This window comes from Hippoglossus hippoglossus, chromosome 14 (genome assembly GCF_009819705.1).
Source record: "Hippoglossus hippoglossus isolate fHipHip1 chromosome 14, fHipHip1.pri, whole genome shotgun sequence".
In the NCBI taxonomy this organism is placed as follows: Eukaryota; Metazoa; Chordata; class Actinopteri; order Pleuronectiformes; family Pleuronectidae; genus Hippoglossus; species Hippoglossus hippoglossus.
This window is the reverse complement of record NC_047164.1, coordinates 5192818-5211889: the sequence shown is the minus strand read 5'-3', so window position 1 is coordinate 5211889 and position 19072 is coordinate 5192818. Positions and strand designations below refer to the sequence as shown.

General features: G+C 43.7%; 2 protein-coding genes across 3 annotated transcripts; one reads left to right on the top strand and one right to left on the bottom strand.

Annotated features, from left to right (window-relative positions):
• The first annotated feature begins 8837 nt into the window (after window positions 1–8837).
• On the top strand, window positions 8838–11390 carry cfap298 (cilia and flagella associated protein 298). The gene is made up of 8 exons (XM_034605849.1): window positions 8838–8967; window positions 9206–9358; window positions 9895–10062; window positions 10336–10403; window positions 10497–10655; window positions 10777–10908; window positions 10986–11081; window positions 11160–11390. Exons 2-8 carry the CDS (start codon window positions 9220–9222, stop codon window positions 11268–11270), a joined length of 873 nt encoding a protein of 290 aa, XP_034461740.1. The 5' UTR covers window positions 8838–8967; window positions 9206–9219; the 3' UTR covers window positions 11271–11390.
• Window positions 11391–12905: 1515 nt separating this feature from the next.
• eva1c (eva-1 homolog C (C. elegans)) lies at window positions 12906–17228 on the bottom strand. 2 transcript variants are annotated; one of them, XM_034605847.1, is made up of 8 exons: window positions 16837–17228; window positions 15797–15996; window positions 15489–15612; window positions 15154–15306; window positions 14620–14763; window positions 13975–14052; window positions 13792–13896; window positions 12906–13456 (listed from the first exon to the last, which is right to left on the bottom strand). In XM_034605847.1, exons 1-8 carry the CDS (start codon window positions 16949–16951, stop codon window positions 13080–13082), a joined length of 1296 nt encoding a protein of 431 aa, XP_034461738.1. In that variant the 5' UTR covers window positions 16952–17228; the 3' UTR covers window positions 12906–13079. The 2 variants fall into 2 exon arrangements, with proteins under 2 accessions (XP_034461738.1, XP_034461739.1); XM_034605848.1 differs by having other exon boundaries at window positions 13792–13884; window positions 16837–17227.
• Window positions 17229–19072: the final 1844 nt, after the last annotated feature.

The window sequence follows — 19072 nt, the reverse complement described above, 5'->3', positions numbered from 1 at the left end:
GCCGTAAAGCACGCCGCCTCCGCCTGCGACGATCCACCTGAATCAATGTTGCCTCCATATTTACGAACACGCTGCGGTTTATATCCCTCATTTCTGACTGATCTGTGCATCAGAGGAGATGATCATCTTCTACTTTCTCAATTTTGTCATGTAGATTTGCTGCTGTACGCAGCAGTTAGATACACAGAAATACTTGTAAATGTGTTTTTTTGAGGGGGGCCAGGTTAAAAGTCACATTGTGTGCTAGCTTTTTTCATGAATGTACTTTATGTTGCACTGGGTTTGGTCATTGCCTCCTCGCTGACGCCACAGCGGCGGCATGACTCGGCGTCATAGTGAAACTGCCGCAGGACTGACGCTCATCCACCTGATAGCAAGACACATTCTCTCTCTACTCAGTCATCACTCTGTCTATAGGCCGTTCCGCTTAGCTGAATATATTTTGTAGCTCTATATCAAAAACCTATACATAGTGGTTATGTATATATTAACGTTTTCAATATGGAAACTCTTGGCTAATTGTGCGTGTGTGTTTTTGTGATAACCGTATCAGTGGTTTGCACAATGTAACTGATATGCACTGATATGCTGTACGTGCGCTAAGACGACAACGACAAAGACGATAGCCTGAACAGATGAGAGGGATTTCTTCCTCATTTCCACTTCCTCCTTGATTTATCCAAAGCATCAAACCGTGCTAGTGTAGATTCAGAGAATGGGGCTTCGTGTGTCTGTGCGCGTGTGTTTGCTTCCTACGAAGATTTGAGTCTGCGAGCGTGACGTGAAACGCGTCGTGCGTAATAATAAGAGGGCACATTTACCAAGCTTTTACTTTCCGAAAAACATTTACTCTAAATACTCTATTGTTGATACTGTGGTGAGAAGTGACGTGTCGTGTTTGAGGTGCATATCGTCCGTTTATGTGTTTGACAGTGTTTCTGTTTGGATGTAAGTGTGTGTACAGGGTTAACCGTGGAACACCAGAGCTTTTCCCCTCAGACGTCTTCTCTTATATAAGAACACTGTGTATTTGCTTACAGGTTCAGAACTCGCAGCCTCTGTATTAACTCACTCGTGGCTCTAATCGTATCCCTGCTCTCCAGTCTGCTGACAACAAGCACCGCTGTATGCGAAATAGCAAACAATACAAGACAAAGGACTTTATTCCCCTTTCAGCGCACCCACCACCTGAGTGAGAATTCCAGCGCTAATGGAAGACTATAAGTTCACTGGGTATACAGACTCTTAAAAACTGCACTGTACGGTCGGACCCTGAATGCATCGCCAGAGAACATTTTCCAGTGGGCTGTTTGTTGTGTTGCTCCCAGGTCCCCGTGCGGCACACATTCCAGACGGGAGTGTGATCCGAGTGTTGGGTGTCAAATTCTTCCACATGTGATATCTAACCCGTAGCTGTTTCCCTCTGGTTCGAGAGCCTCGCTGATTCCTTAATCATTCTTAAGGTGTGCGTATGTGTGGGTGTGTGTGGTGTTGTCAAAGGTGACGTGTCAGTAATTCTTTGTTCACCTACTTCACTCGGTTGACAACGACGACAAGCAATAGTTTAGCGAAAAGGGATCAGTGAGAGCACGGTCCTCCCTAACACGACACACAGCAGCTGATGAAGACCTATCAGATGGGTCTTCCCTTCTCAAATCTCCAGAAACGATTTAATTAAAAGCATTTCAATGGTTCATGGAGGATAAAACGTGCGAACCAAGAAAGCACCAGCTGGATAATGCTTATCGCGCTCTATCTAATCACATGATTATGAGTAAAAACTATATCTGCATTAACAGTAGATGACTAGCCAGTGCTTTTGTGTCACGTCCTGTTCCGAGAGGAAATTTTATAGGAAACAATTTGCTCCTTTTTGTGAGGTCGGTGTCCCTTTTTATGGCTATAACCCCCCTAGTGTATAAGAGTCTGTGTTGTTCAACATATTCTGTGCGTATTCAAGAGAAAACATGACGCTGCGACTCATGTCAATATCCCGACGTTCCATATTTTAAGTGCACAGCTGATTGCACAGTTATGTATGAAGCAGTTCATGTTGTATGTATGCAAAAATAAATGTTCGTTGACCTGAGTGTTTTGTTTTGATTGCAGACACTTTACTGCACGACATATATATTACACACTTGTAAACTAATCATGTACTTAGATTCACTTATCTTTATCTTCTAATTTATTAATTAAAATTTAGGGTCTAGATGTTATTTTTCAAAGGTTAAATATCACACAGGGACTCGTTTATATGGACACAGGGTCACCTTTGCATCAGAACCACTGAATTGATCTGTATCTTGTATTATGGGGCCTGAATATTTCTTTACACTTTCTTTTTTGGCTATATTCTAACTTAAATAAATAATTTAGGCTCTTCCTTTTTTCTTTTACAATTCTACCATAAGAACTAGATTATCGTGAAGGATTGTCCGGCCTTGGCAGAGGTCATGTACTCTACTCCGTGTCATTCTAGTTGCTGATTTTGTTGACAGTGAAAAAATAAACTTTATATTTTATTTGATATAAATGTCATATTCATTTCACCAACTGAATCTTATAAACCAACCCAGCAGTAAAGCTGGTGCACGTGACTCCTGATCTAAAATATATAATTAGATTTAGTTTTTTTCCTCCACAAAAGTCTGGCAACCTGCAGAAACTATATCAGATTTAAGATCAAACAGTAGTTATTCCCTCACACTAAGCTTCACCCTGTTGACCACAGTTAAAGATAAAAAGACACTTTTCACTTCATCACTGGATTATTTTTGATGTATTTAGGGCCCGAGCACCGAACAGTAGGAGACCGTAGGAGGCCCTATTGAAATTGTAAGGATATTTTTTTTTTTTTTTCAGGCAAATGAATTGGCTTTTTGAGGGCTTTAACATGCTCAAATTGTTACCAAAGTTTGCAGAAAATTAGAAAGTGGTGAAAATGTACGTATTCTGGAGTAGTTTTAAATGGGCGTGGCAAAATGGCTCAACAGCGGCCCCTGGAACGCAGCCCCTGAGTTCACATTGACCGATCTTCACAAAAATCGATACACAGGTGTATCATGACCAGACAAACAAAAAAGTCTCAAGGAGCATTATGAAAAACGCAACAGGAAGCCCGCCATTTTGCATTTAGTGGCCATTTTGGCCATTTTTCACATTTTTACTTTGACGAACTTGTCCCAGGGCTTTCATCAGATCAACTTCAAATTGAGATGAGTATGACACTCATCAGTGTGACTCATGTCACTCGTTAGTTTGTATCTCCATCAACAAGATGGAGATACAAACTAACTCAAAGATCGATTTTTCGTCACACGGTGTGACCGTGGCATGGCGTCAAAGTTTGATTACACGCCATCAAAACACGATGTTCTGTATCTCGGACATGGACCATGAATCCTTTGATGCTGAGCCATCAACAAACAACTCCACTCCTGCAGTGACAGTGTCAGTGGTCATAGATCAAAGGAATCTTTGATGTCTTGCACATCTCTCTCTCTCTTTCTCTCTCTCAGAATTGGGACATTTCCTCAAACCGTGTAAACATTGAGGTACGGCGAAGGTTCATCCTTCGCCAAAGGAGACGATGTTGTCATAACTCCACTGTGCATTGTCCTATCACCACCAAACTTCTGTCTCATGATCAGAGACCAAGCCTGAACAGCTCTATGTGTCAATATTTCCTCAGTGTCATAGCGCCACCTACTGATTCACCATGAAACAGGAAGTACTTTGTAAATCCACTCGTTATCCAACCGGCCCCGAACTACTGACCTATGATCACAATCCTGACCTGAACAGCTCCATATATTAATATTAGTGCAGGGTCATAGCGCCACCTACTGATCAGTGTGAAAATGAAGTTGTTGTAACATTGTCCAATTGACACAAAATTGCTCACGCTACATCAGAGCCCCTACTTGAACAGATCTATTAGTCTGTATGTAATAATACTGATGGCGCCACCTACTGGCAACAGGAAATAAGCTTTGTTTTACAACTATCATTCAATTTACATAAAATTTTCACAGTGTGATGTGCAATTGATAGCGTGGACCGTAATGAGCAATTAGCAGGCAAGGATCGACATCGCGTGACGGATGCAGGAAGTGCGCAAAACACATGCAACGTGGAGACGTGCGCTTGGTCATTGGTCACTAACCGCAACAGGCTTCAAAATGCATGTGCTCGGGCCCGTTCAGTGCTGCTTTGCAGCCCTATTTATTATTGTAACCCAAATGAATTGGCTTTTTGAGGGCTTTAACATGCTCAAATCGTTACCAAAGTTTGCAGAAAATTCGAAAGTGGTGAAAGTTTACGTATTCTGGAGTAATTTTAATTACTGATTAAAACACTGTGGCTGATTTCTAATAGTTAGAATTTTATCATTAAAGAAGGTCATAAAGATATTGCTATTTAGGGATCGAGGAATACTGGGTTCGGTGGAGGTGTGACACTCTGTCAGCCTGGCTACAGTGCTGAAGAGAAACCTGGGGTTGTTTTTATTTTCTTCTATTAGTTTCGAGTAGTATTGAAATAAATGCTACGCTAAGGCTATCATTATTATTGTCAACATGAATATTAAAGTCACCAACAATAATAATTGTATCGGTCTTTAGGACTAGGTTTGATAAAAACTCAGGGAATTCCGTTAAAAATTCAGAATAAGTTAGTTTAGGTTTAGGATTAATTAATAGACTGGAGTTAAAAATAGCAGCAACTCCACCTTCTCGGCCGAATTGTCTGGGAACGTGTGAATTTACATGACTGGGGGGAGTAGATTCATTTAGACTGACACATTCATCAGGATGCAGCCACGTCTCAGTGAGGGACAATAAATCAATGTTGTGATCTGAGACTAAAACAGCCTTTGATGATAATGATCTTATGTTTAAAAGACCACATTTAAAAGTCTTTGTTTCCTGAGTTGTTGCAGAGGTTGTGTTAATTTGTATTAGTTTTTGTGAGCGCAGAGAAGTGTGTAGCACTGCAGCTCTGCGTCCTGGTCCCAACTCTGGGTTGTCATTTAATAGACTGGGTAATATTCCTAGATAAGAGAGATGCCCCATCCCAAGTGGGATGAACGCCGTCTCTCCTAAACATGTCATCACCTGTTGTGATAGGGAGAGGTCCAGAGAAGATTATTGTGTCCGACATCATTTTTGCAAAAGCACACACCGACTCAACATTAACTTTAGTGACCTCCGACATGCGAAGCCGGGAGTTGTTGCTGCCGACGTGAATTACGATCTTACTGTATTTACAACATGGCTTTGTTGATATATGGTCTCGAGGATAGGGAGATGAGGGCATGATTCAAGGTAAAGGCCGTGGTGACGGTCATCGTTCGGTCTCATAGATCCATAGTTATAGTCATAAGTTACATTTCTGGAGATTCAGGAGGAAAACTGCCTCAGTTATTCTCTCACATGAGTTTCACTTTGTCTCCATCAGCTTTGAATGAGATCCTGGAATGAAGACAAAAGAACAGACTGGATTTATTCTTTATTTCAACTTTCAGCTTCTTCACACATTACATTTGTATTGCTTTATACATATATAAGAGATTTAAATGTATATACACATGTATAAGAAACACATGTGATGAGAGCTGCAGAACAAACCCTCAGAGGGACTCGATCAGGACACTCTCCAATGGAACTGCTAGTTCAGATCATGAAAATCAAAAAGAACAGAAACCTACGCAGCAGCAGATCAATATGCCCGTTCACTAAATATGTAAATACAATGAGGACATGTGGATTCACACTTTACAGAGATGAGCTGTGATGAAATCAAACCAGGTTCCACATTTAGAATGTGACCAAACATCCCATAACACTGATGCTCTGTAAATCCAACCAGTGTAGTTGGACATGTTGACGCTCTGAGTTCATTGATCATTTCATCAGTAAAGTCTGTTCAGTGACTCTTGTTCAGTGATTTCATGGACACACAATCAGTTTGTTTCACCTCCATCTCACATGTGGAAAAGAAAAGAACAAATAATCAGCTCATTGATGAGGATCAGGATCAATACAGGTTCTAAAACATCACACAACCTTATTTCTACATTGATTTAGAAAACAACAGCAACATTAGTTCTTTCACACACATTCATGTCAGTGTAATTATAGATTTCTGTCTTTACAAAGTGAGAACTGAATATGTGTGATAAAGGAAGGTCAGTGTTTGATTGACAGCTGATCTCTGTGCGGAGCAGAAACGTCACCACGACGAACTTTGATCAACAAACATGGAGACAACAGAAGTTAAAGATTTACACACAGAATCTAAATCACTGCTTTTAATGACTCAAGTCTATTTGAGTTTACAGAACTCAGCTGTGGCTCCGGTATGAACCCCAACTCCAGCATAGAGAGGCTGAGTGAATGTGGTCTGGACTCTGTGGAGGAGAGTCATGGTGCTAGTGATGCTGTAGAAGGACAGAACACCTGCACTGTGATCCAGGTACACTCCTACTCTGGAGGACAGAGGACCTGACACTGGAGTGTTGATGCTGTTGTAATAAAAGTTATAACTGTTTCCATCACAATATAATGACCAAGATTTATCATTGCATCCAAATTCACATTCACCTGAGCCTCCTGCTCTGCTGATATTCTTGTATGCGACTGCTACTTCAACTTTTCCTCCTCTGCTCATCTTCACCTCCCAGTAACAAGGTCCAGTCAGACTCTCTCTACTCAGGACCTGATACCTCTCAGTGAATCTGTCTGGGTGATCAGAATAAGACTGTTCTTCACTCATTGCTTTTACTTTTCTGTTTTCCTCAGATAATAACAGATATTTGTTTACTGTGTTTGGATCCAGTGTGATTTCCTGTGAATATTTTAAGAAGTTAAATCTGTTCTTCATCTCTGGTTGTGGCAGTAAAACATCCACTTGAGACAAAATCTGTAAAATCTTTGTCTCTGTCTCACTCAGAATGTCCTGTAGTCGACCTCTGACCTGTGACACAGCTGCTGTCACGTCCTCAAAGTACCTCAGAGGACAGATCCTGATGCTGGATGAGTGTGTAGATTCACTGAGTGACAGTGAGGGGTAGTTGTGTAGAAACTGGTTGTGATCCTCTGTGTCTGAGAGCTGCTTCAGTTCATGGTCTTTCCTCTTCAGCTCAGTGATCTCCTGCTCCAGTCTCTCCTGAAGCTCTCTGACTCGACTCACTTCAGTTTGCTGCTGGGATCTGATCTGCTGCTTCACATCAGAGCTTCTTTTCTCCAGCAGACGGATCAGCTCAGTGAAGATCTTCTCACTGTCCTCCACTGCTTTATCAGCAGAGCCATTGATGGCCTCCTCCTCCTTTTGAAGCAGCTTCACATCTTTCTCTGTGTCCTGGACTCTCTGCTGGATTGTTTGTCTCCTCAGCCCGAGCTCTCTCTGCCTCTCAGTCCTTTCTGCTGCAGCTGACACTGTGTCGTGGCCTTTATGTTCATCCACAGAGCAGAGATAACAGATACACTGCTGATCAGTGCGGCAGAACATCTTCATCACCTCATCGTGACGAGAGCAGATGTTCTCCTGGAGCTTCTCCGAGGGCTCCACCAGCTTGTGCTTCTTCAATGGAGCTGACTGAAGATGAGGCTGGAGGTGTTTTTCACAATAAGAGGCCAAACAAACCAAACAGGACTTGAGAGCTTTCAGTTTTCTCCCAGTGCAGACATCACAGGCCACATCTTCAGGTCCAGCATAGCAGGGATCAGCAGGAGCAGCTTGGAGTCCAGTCTTCTTCAGCTCCTCCACTAAATCAGCTAACATGGTGTTTTTCCCCAGGACAGGCCTCGGTGTGAAGGTCTGTCTACACTGAGGGCAGCTGTAGCTTCCTCTCTCCTCCTCTTTGTCCCAGTGGGTGTTAATACAGCTCAGACAGTAGCTGTGTCCACAGACAGTAGTCACCGGATCCCTCAGTGGATCCAGACAGATCGAACAGCAGAATCTTTCTCTGTCCAGTGGATTTTCTTGCTGCGCCATTTCAGCTGGTGCCAGTGACTGTAGAATAGATTCACTTCCTCTGAACAGATACAGATCTCTGCTCCTCCCTCTCTCGTTCACTTCCTGCAGTGACTCATCTCCCAAAGTTCACAGCTTGTTGTTCACTGGTCCTGACTGGGAGGAGCTGGTTGTGTTTGAGGAAGAACTTGTTGGTTTGTCAGGATTTACTGCATTTCACTGCGATGAGCTGGTTGTGAGTTTTTAATCTGTGTTATCACATTTAAAAGTGAATAGTTGCACTGGGAACTGTCACATTCAGCTCACAACAGCACAGGTTGTAATATTCACGTTTTTCAAAGTTTCCAGAAAAGTTAACGGATTTTTTCAATGGAATAAAAACCAACTTACAAAGTGCTTCACAAATGAAAAACACAGGTAAAAATACATTAAAACACACGTATGAAAGAGTAAAAGTATAAAAACACTACAGGGGACAGAAATGTAATCATGACCACACTTTAAAAACTAGAATTAGATCAAATCGTGGTACGATAACAGCAGGTTTGAAGTTTGGATTTAAAGGAAGCTTCTGACTCAGCCTGCTATATTTTTATTATTATTATTGCAGGTGTCACCTCGCATCAGTTTTAAATGAGGAGATGTTATACCACCATCCACCATGAGGGGGCAGTAATGCTGCGGCGACTGATGTAACGAGCCGTACAAAGACAACAAGAAGAAGACTCGTCATAGTAGTAGCTAGCATTAATGTCGCCGGATATAAACAAAGTCAGCTGCCTCCGAACAGTGTGGCATCAAAGGCAGCTGCATTTAAACAGTGTAACATCAAAGGCAACTAAGGCAGCTGCACATCAGTGGCAGTTTCTGTTGACACCGGAAGTGCCTCCACGAGCTGCTGCTGCCACTATTTGAGCTCGCCCCTACTGGAGGACTGAGTCCGGTTTGAACAGTGCAGCTCCGCGTTGTCTTTGTCTTTTCACCGCACAGGTGTGTTTTTACCATTTTTAAATCACAACAGAGCAAATTATCATTTAAAAAAACCAAAGCTAGTTAACGTAAACACTCACAGCAGCTAGCTAGCTAAAGAGCTAGCTGCAGCTCTTTCTAGAAGCGTCAACAGTGTTGCCATGGTTACACAACGCAACTTCCATTCAGAGGAGCCGTCGCGTGTTTCCTGGTGAACTCAGGAACAAGCTTTAAGGTTTCGTATCGTTTATTTCCGCAGCAGATCAGAGAAACATGGTGCAGCTGCATGTGAAGCGAGGCGAGGAGAGTCAGTTTCTCTTCAGCACCACAGTGGACGTTCAGCTGGACGCAGCCATCAGGCAAGTTACGGCCATTTACAACGGGAGACTGAAGGTGGAGCGAATATGTTCAGGTGAGATACACACACACACACACACACACACACACACACACACACACATTATTGACATAATACATCCCCTAGCCCCTTACCCTAACCTTAACCATCCAAACTAAATGCCTAAACCTAATTCTAACTCTAACCCTTAAACCAAGTCTTAACCCTCAAACAGTCCATTGAATTTTTGAGGACCAGCCAAATGTCCTCACAGTGATGGTATAGAACCAAAAGTGGCCCTCATACTATAGAATTCACACACACACACACACACACACACACACACACACACACACACACACACACACACACACACACACCTACACACACACCTGAAGCTACAGGAGGTTACACTCACTCTACAGGTTTACCTAAAGTGGGCGAGAGAGCTCGACGCACTGCAAATTGCAAAAAAACGACCCTGGAAATGGTTCCAGTGTAACAGGGCACATGAACAAAATATTTATAAACACTGTGTCTGACGAAAATGCGAAGGTGTATCAATGTTTAAATGCAAACATAACATGTCTGTTCTTGTTGTGTTCCCTCAGAGATACCAGAGCTAGCAGACCATGGCGTCACACTGCCGCCCAACATGCAGGGGCTGACAGGGGAGCAGATCGTGGAGCTGAATCTGAGAGACGAGTGGGAGGAGAAGTGCGAGCCCAGCGGAGGACCAGTATTAAGGAACGATGAGATTGGGAGAAGGAACGGACATGGTGAGATTCTGACATGTGATCGAAGCAGTGCCGAGGCCCTGGAGCCAAAGGGGGGGAGGAGATGTTTCTAGGGTTTTTTATTTTGGAACCTAAAGTATTGTGAATATGTGATACATGCCATTACATGTGGATATACTGCTGGAGATGGTTTTGTGAAGAGGTGAATTGACATGAAATAGTGTAAAGACATTTTTTTTTTTATTTCTATGCAGGCAGGGAAGAAGCAAAAAATGATTTTGGTCCTCTCACCTCTCATGTCTTTGCCCTCTACAGCTCCTAATGATAAAATGAAAGAGGTGTTGATGAGAACAATGGACGAGGCAAAGGCTCTAATCTCCAAAGTGAGTATGAGAGTTAACACTAAATCTTTATCATCAACTAGTTATTTTACTCACAGAGTGTAAGATTTGTGCATCTGTCTCTTAATCCTCCAGAAACAAGTTCAGGCTAACGTCTGTGTCACCATGGAGATGGTGAAAGACGCGCTGGATCAGCTGAGAGGTGCCGTGATGATTGTGTACCCCATGGGACTGCCTCCTCACGACCCCATCAGGATGGAGTTTGAGGAGCGGGAAGACCTTTCAGGAATGCAGGTTAGAGAGCTGATCCTGTTCCAGTGGTCAAAGTTGAAGCGATGCAACTGTCTCTTTTATTATTTCTTTCTTCATCTTTTTCTTTGTCCTTCGTTCGTCTCCATCTGTCTCGTCTCCTCAGGCGTCTCTGCAGGTGATCACAGAGGACGAGAGCCAGCTCTGGTGGGCGGCCAAAGAGATGCAAAGGGGGAAGAAACTGCAGGACTACGTCGGCAAAAATGACAAGACAAAGATTGTGGTGAAAATCCAAAAGGTAAGAGCAACTTTGAGAATTTATTTGCTACATGACAGTCAGTGTATTTGTTGTTTCATGAGGTTGTTTCCCTTCAGAAAGGGCAGGGGGCGCCAGCGAGGGAGCCTCTGGTCACTGAAGAGCAGCAGAAACAGATGATGATGCACTGCTACAGAAGGCAAGAGGAGCTCAAGGTGAGGAGAAGCACAAACCACCACATTCCTGTTGTCACTCACTCTATGTCTCTGACCGTTTCCTGGTGACATGTTCAGAAACTGGAGGAGACGGATGAGGACAGCAGCCTGGACTCCAACTGGTCGGACAGATCGGCTCTGAAAAAACAGTTTCAAGGCCTCTCCAACATCAAATGGGGGCCGAGATAAAGACACGCTGTTGGTCCTGGTCGGACTCAGCATCATATGCAACGAGATGCCTTTGAGACATTTGTTCGCTGTTGTTATTTGAGGTCTTCCACAAGATATTTTATCTTTAAAGTGCCTTGAGATCATGTATATTATGATTTGGCGCTATACAAATGAAATTGTATTGAACACCTGATGGTTATTTTTAACCATGAAATGTGAAGACATCTGGAAACAAAATGCAACAAAACTTTCAATATAAATCTGATTTATTTTAACCTCAGTCTTCCTGCTGTGTTCCCTCTGATTAGTATCACACTGTTGAAACGCTACTTTGTTATTAAATCTGTAAACAAATGAAAAGCTACTGTACATTTTTATTGTGTTTAAACAAATTCCACTGTAGCGTGTGAATCCACTATGTTCTTACATCTAGTATTAATCGTGTGCTTAGTGTTTCACAAAGGTTTGGAAAAGTTCATCCCTTGTGCAGCAGCAGCAAGGATGCAACACCTTTCCTCTCTTTGTCTCCTCACTGACACACACACACACACACACACACACACACACACACACACACACACACACACACACACACACACACACACACACACACACACACACACACACACACACACACACACACACACGTAAACCTCTTAAAGTCAGTGCTGCTGTGAGGCAGGAAGTTGCCACACAGTAGTTGGTCGTTCCAGCTCTTGTCCCAGCGGGGGGGAGGAAGTGGTCGAGCTCAAAAGCGAGAGTGTTTCATTCAGGGTCGGACTCGGGGGAGATGTTGACGCAGCTGAATTCAGGGATGTGTCGCTGGTTTGAAGGAGCACGGCCTTAAAAAACATCTGGGACCCAATGTGAGGATTTAAAGGGTGATTCCACCTCTTGTATGTTCAATTTAAATGGTCTCTGGTATGAACAGCTGCAAATGTTAATAACCACAATACTGTAGGGAAAACAATCACATTTCTATTTTTGTCAGTCATGATATAATATATAACATTCTTCCAGCAGTTACAGACGATGATGTTTGACATGAAACTGCAAATGTGTGAGTTTTACAAAAGGCTTTGACTTTAACTACCTTCTCTGAGGAGGCTTCTCCTTCTGAAGCCTGATGGGAGGAGTTTGGTCGTCGGGTAGATTCACCTCACCTCTGTCCCACGGCTTCCAAACTTTGACTGAACTTATTTTTAGTTAAAACTCATCTGTGGTCTTCCCTACTTTGTCCAACCTTGAGCTGGGTTGTGACAAACTTCACTCTTCAACTTACTGGACCTGATTCTGACAGTTAAAGCCACGACAATCATGCTTCTCACAAGAGACCAGACGTTTAGGGTGAGGAGTGGGAATGAAAGAGGAAACATTCTCCATGTTCCAGGTCAGTGAACCATCAAACTCATTCTGAAGCTCCCATAGTGTTGCTTTAAATCCAGAGGGAGGTTGAAGATGAGAGAACCTGTGTTTCATGGTTCTTATTTAAACAAAGCAGAGGAGACGTGTTCTTCGCTGCTGTGAGACGCCTCGATGATGAATCAGAACATTCATGAATGAATGAATGAGGCAGCTGCGTCAGTAACTGAATTTAAACCTGAAATATATTTGCTTCAATTGGTGCTGAATGTAAAAAAATACTATATTTTATATTTATAATTACAATTTTTTTTATGTGATCACATTTTACAGCATAAAAACAGCTATTTCTGCAGTTTCTCTAAAACATTACATTCTTCATAAACGAGAAAACTCCTCCTCCTGCAAAAAAAGACGACACATAACCAAAGTCTCTGAAAGTCTCTTGTTTTGTCTCTGGTCCATTTAACAGGAGCTGCCGTTGAGGTAGGCGTTCATCGAAATCTCCTGTATGACCATATCTCTGCGCTCGATCCTCTCCGCTCGATCGGCTTCCTCGCTCACATAAGTCACTTCCTCCCAGTCGCACACCACCTTACGCTCTGTGGTGGAGATTAAAGAACTTTCCGTCCCTTCATCATCATCCTCATCTTCTTCGTCCTCGTCTTCCTCCTCCTCCTCCACCTGGTGTTTTACAGTCTGGCTACAAGACCTGGTTTGGAGTGTGTTATCTCTGAGCTGGCGCCCTCTGCAGGTCACGCGGACTGATACAGCGAGCAGTGTGAGCAGGAGGCCAACGCACACGCTGGAGGTGAAGAGCAGCGCCGCCATTTCTGGATGCTCTGCGTAGAAGACAAACATTGACTGTAGATAAACCGATATGACGTGACAGCTCCCCTAAAGTGAAACCAAAGCGTCTGGATCGCCCCCTGGTGGCTGGCTGCAGTATAGGTCATGAACCCTGTCTCCTCCATGTTAGTGAATCGGATATGGACCAAAAAAGAAAACAATTTTAGGCAGATCTTATCACACTGATGTAAGTTCATGTACATGTATTTTGTTTGATGCTATTAAAAGAAGGGGTAAATGTCTTAAGTCTAAAAGTCATGATTGGGACGTTCGTTGTCCATCTTTATATACAGTCGATGGTGGGGGCCTGCAGGTAGACACTATTTACCTCTGATATAGGTGTAGGTCAGGAGAGAGGTGCTCATCACGGCTCCCGTGTTGCCTGGTCTTCTCGACCCTTTAGCCAAAAGCTCGTCCAGATCTACAGGAGAAGCTGTTGTGAAAATTTCGAATTACGACGTGAAGAAAAGGTAAAAAGCTGGAAGTGCAACAGATCACATGATGCCGTCACCTTTTTCTGTCTCCACAGGCGGAGGCGAGGTGGAGTTGAACACGTCGGGGTCGGCCTCCCTTAGTAAAGACTGTGGGACTGGGAAACAAGACAGAACAGTCTTTTAATTTCTGCAGACTCAGCGATATCGGTGGATCTACAGTGGACCATTCATCACAACACGTCCCACGTCCAAACCTCTGAAAAAAGCTGAGCCCACAAAGGAAGAACACTCTCAAACCATGGAAAGTTCTGTCCAGTTGTGTTGACAACGGCCCACAGGGTTAACACATTGTTCCACACTTGATGGAGACAACAGAGCCAGTCAGAAAGAAATAAAATCACCTCCGAGCTCAAGTCACAACCTCGGTTTATGCTCGGATGACCTCACTGTGCAAAATCACCGGAAGTTTAACCAGGATGTCAGATCTGAGCGCAGTCTATTATTCCCTGTGTTACTGAGTACAGGGAGATAAGAAAAGCTGATGGCTGAGATCAGCAGATAAGAATTCACAGTGGGAAACTGTAAATGTTCACTGCTGGAGCCGTCAGATAATGAATGAGGCAAAGAACTAAAACCACACATGACGTGTTCCTACATTGAAAACTCTCGCACATGTAACACAGGGGCTTGTTCCGTGAAGGAGGAAGCACAGCGAGTCCTACCACAAGAATAGATCACACTGAGGTACTTCCTGGTTCCTGGAAAGCAGGGGTCCCTGAAGGTCTGGTTGCTGACGGCAACAGCACACTTCTGTTTGCCGTGGCAGGACTTGGACACCGAGTGCACGGCCTCGTGGTTGAGACACTCTGTGGGACACAAAGAGAGAAGAAACTCAGAGGCAGCCAATCAGACGTGATGTGTGAGTGTGTATCTCATTAATAAATAAACCCCCCAATGCACTAAATGAGCCTCTGGTGCAGCATTTTGTTTTCCTGGAAACAGAAATTTAGAAAGTAATCCGTTTAATATGGCTTCAGGAAACATATCAAAAAGCTTTACTGTGTGTTTCAACATTAACTTTCAACATTAACATTTATATTTACATTTATTTAAGTGCTCATATGAGCCCAAAGGCCGAGAAGTGTAAAACCAATAAAACCTGATGTCTCCAGGTTTTTCAGGTGCTCTATTCGTGGCTTCATGACTCGTCTGTTAGTCTCCAGCACATGAGAACACTGAACATCCCATGGACTCACCGAAAGGGGGGGGTCTCGTCAGGTGTGAGGGGCAGGTGTCAGTGTGGCCCAGGCTTCTGCCGTAGACAGCTGCATAGATGATCAGCAGCCTGGGGGGCTTACAGCCCAGGACCATGGTGTCTCCCTCACAGGCCACATGTCTTCTGTGTTCAGCTGAGCGAGGGGAAAAATAGTGATGATGAGGAGGTGGTGACAGCAGGAAACTGAGGGGTGAGGGACCACCAGTGAATGTGTGAGAGAAGCCGAGGCAGAAACAAATCAACCGGGACGGGACGTGACAGTAAAAGCTGTTGGGAACAGGGAGGAACACGTGGGAACGGAGCTGCTGAACTCACTGGGTTTACACCTGTAGTCCACGTGGAGGTATTTGGAAGTCCCGGGACAAGGGTCCTTCCCAAACAGCAGGTGATTGACAGGGAGCTGGCAGTCTCTGTGGCTCTGACACTCCGACAGCAGCTTCTGCAAAGGTAAGAGTTTAGCAGTAAACTGAATTCACAGAAAATAAAGCACAAAAAGAATGAGACACAAGAATGAGACTCAAACTTCTCCAGTAAATCAGCTCAAACCCCTGAAACACCCTCCTACTCTCACTGTGACCCAGTGAGAATAAAAAGTGAAGCGTATCCCATTCACAGAAACGCACCTGCAGAGCGGTGAACGCCGAGCAGCTGTGGTTGTGGGCTCCGAGCGGAGGGTCGGGGTCGGGCCTGCACGCCCACACCTCCCCGCTCCCGTAGAAGGCCGACTGGATGGAGATGGTGGAGTGACGAGGACAGTGGAGACGCAGGGGCTGTCCGTCACACGCGTGGGCCGAGTGGCTGGTGATGATTCTGGACAGGTAGTCTGTGGCACAGAAGGGACATGGACAGGCTGGAATATGCAGATACAGTATACAGGTGACTTAAAGGGACAATTCACTCATTTTTACATGTGAAGTTTGGTTTAGCTCTTATGAGGAGTTCAAAATAGCTGTTTAATATTTCCAGTGGCTTTGGAGGGAGTTTTCTAAAGTCAATCATCATGGCACAGAATGTTAATTCTAGTAGAAATAGACACAACAACATAAAGATACAGATATTTTACTCTGAAGCACCGTAATACCAATAAAAAATAAAGAAAATGTTTCATATCATAGCATATTGTGTATATTTTAGTTTTATAATATATACAATTACCATGAGTTTGAGGTACTTTTGAGGTACTCTCCCTATAAATGCCATTTATTTATTTACAAAGGAAGCTTGTCAGGCTCAGTATTTTCTTTTCTTCAGATTCACAGCTTTTCTCTTATTATTCGTCAGATTGTGTGACGCCTGCTCAGTGCAACTTTAACCAAACTAGAATGAAACACCACCAAGGCCCAACAGTCCCATTAAATTCAATCCAGCAACACCAATTTATTTAGATTTCAGTTTATCATCAAGCTTCACCCTGGAGGGGAAAATGTAAATTTAAAAATGCCTGATTTATTCACCTCCTCCATCATCATCATCTTCATCATAATTCATATTAATTTGGTCATATTTAAACCTTTACTTTTTCTCTATGTGCAATGCCCTTGACTTGCTGCTGTAACCCTATGATTTCCAAATTTGGTATCAATAAAGTACATCTATCCATCTATCTTTCAGTCAATCAATCAATCAATCAATCAATCAACCAATCGACCAATCACCATCTTACTAGAGAAGTCAGCCAGTCCACTCAGGCGTCTGGTCCACAGGAGCAGGGTCAGGTAGAAGAGACAGTGGCTCAGGTCCAGTCCGGGACTAGGACGCATCCAGCTCATGACTCTCATCCCCTGAGTCCCGGGTCATATTAGAGAGACTCCCCACGTCAGTGCGGACCGACGGGAGGACTTCACACGAGCCCACACAGCAGAGGGTGCACCTCCACCTCTCCTGCAAACTGAGAGCTGGCTTCTCCTCTCAGAAAGTACCACCCAGAGGACACGGAGCAGAGGAGGTCGGGGGGAAAAGCAGCTGCGCAACAAGTCGCTCCGGACCGAGGTGGTTCCTCCTGGTGCGGATTTGTGAATGGACGCGTGTGGAAAGTGAACAGCAACAGCTGAGTGTGTGTGTTACAGGGTGGGCGTGGCAGATACACAACTATTTTAGATCTGGGAGAGGAGGGAGGGGGCGCACCCAGCGGAATGACGCACAGCCAACACCCCCCCTCCTCCTCCCTCCTCCACCATGAGGCACATGTTTACCTTTTGGATTTCTCCTCCTCCTCCTTCTTCTTTCCTGATCCTGAAAAACTCACACATGTCAAGTAAAAACTAGGATTAAGTTTTATACTTTAATGCTATAACATATTTGTTTATATATTTTTCAGCCATTTTATTTATTGTTTATTTGAGGTTTTAGAGCAGATCCTTAACCTCAGTTGGAAATGGGAAAATCACTGGGGGCTCATGGGCCAAACACAGTGTCAGCTGGTTAGGCCTCTACTAGATTATATTATTTTTCAACCTCTCCCTGCATATGAATGTCATTTATTTCATTTTAACCAGTGTAAATAAGATTTTTTTAGGCTTTCTGTATGATGTTTTTATGATGTTATGCACAAAACCTCCATCAAGGCCCAACAGTCCCTAAAGCTGCAGCAAATCACAAGAAAAAACAACAACCAACAAACAAATTAGACTGGCACTCAGCAGAGTAAAGCTGCAGCACTTTGCCCTCACTCATATCAGTCCTCTAAATAATCCCCAAATATTTCCAGCAAGATCCATAATATATTTCCTTGGAAATTAGTGAAAAGGTAGAAGAAAATAAGAAAGAAACATCCTCCCCTTTGTCCTTATCCATGGAGATTTTGAATGAGCTCTTTCTTGGCCCACGTGCCATCTTTCCACCAAGTTTGGAGGAAATCCATTCAGTCATTTTTGTGTAATCCTTCAGGTAAACAGCAGCAAAAAAATGGACCGGGGGGGGGGGGGGGGAGACAGAAGCTCCTTGGTGGAGACGGAGCCTAAAGAGAAATTCAGTTGAATCCAGAAAGCACGTGTAGAATTAAACCAGATATAATATCAGATTATTGTTCTGGATGCTTGTGTGGGTCTGTGGTCGCCCCCCCCGAAGTCAACATCAGGGGTGAGTTACTGCTTCTTTTAACAAGGACAAAAGACCTAGTTTGAATGAGTGATATTTTGATTCCGTTTCCTTTCATAAAGTGTCGATGTCTCAACCGAGGGGTCTTTGAATGAAGCGGGGGGCCTACTGGGTGAATTGCTTCCCCCGGCTCACATCCATGACCCACTCCATGGTAACCGCTCACTCTCCCTGTCAGACGGACAACAGTCAAGCTGACAGAGACGTCGGGGTCTCCACGCTCGGCTTCACGGGGGGAGACAGGCAGGGGGGGCCAAGGAACTCCGAGGTGATATTTTGCATACAAACTGGGCAACAGTTTTTAGCCCCCCCCTCCTAAGTTGGTTAAATTTGCTGTACTTTGGCTTTAGGCACCCAGGGAGTGGCTCCAAACCCCCTTTATCTGCCGTTATCCCTCCAAAGCCCGAGGAATTTTGTTGTGAAGCTCGAAAACGCTTCCTGGATGTTGTTTTTCAGACGCTGTTCAGCCATATAGGTCAAACAGGAAGGTTTTTTTAAAAATGCACGTGAGTAAATGTGCAATGTTTTGAGGTATGGTGGAAAAAGACGTTCATAAGAATGCACATGTCTTGGCAGAGATATTCAAATTCTTTCTAAGTGCTCATAGAAATATATATATATATATATATATAAAAATGGCATTGTCCATTTAATCTCAAAGCAGTTCTCTAAAGTTGCCATAACAAACAACTAAAACATTTTGCTGATGTTTATTGTCCGTGTGTGTATCTACAAAATAACGACCACCTTGGGAATACTACTTGGCAGCATATCTCCAGATGATTCACTTTTACAGCCAATCT

Coding starts and splice junctions, on each gene's coding strand:
- cfap298 (XM_034605849.1), top strand. CDS start 9,220: ATGGTGCAGCTGCATGTGAAGCGAGGCGAGGAGAGTCAGTTTCTCTTC. Junction 10,063..10,335: donor TGGGAGAAGGAACGGACATG/GTGAGATTCTGA, acceptor TGCCCTCTACAG/CTCCTAATGATAAAATGAAA. Junction 11,082..11,159: donor GAAGGCAAGAGGAGCTCAAG/GTGAGGAGAAGC, acceptor TGACATGTTCAG/AAACTGGAGGAGACGGATGA.
- eva1c (XM_034605847.1), bottom strand. CDS start 16,951: ATGAGAGTCATGAGCTGGATGCGTCCTAGTCCCGGACTGGACCTGAGC. Junction 15,997..16,836: donor TGGACTGGCTGACTTCTCTA/GTAAGATGGTGA, acceptor TCTGTGCCACAG/ACTACCTGTCCAGAATCATC. Junction 14,764..15,153: donor GACGAGACCCCCCCCTTTCG/GTGAGTCCATGG, acceptor TGTGTCCCACAG/AGTGTCTCAACCACGAGGCC.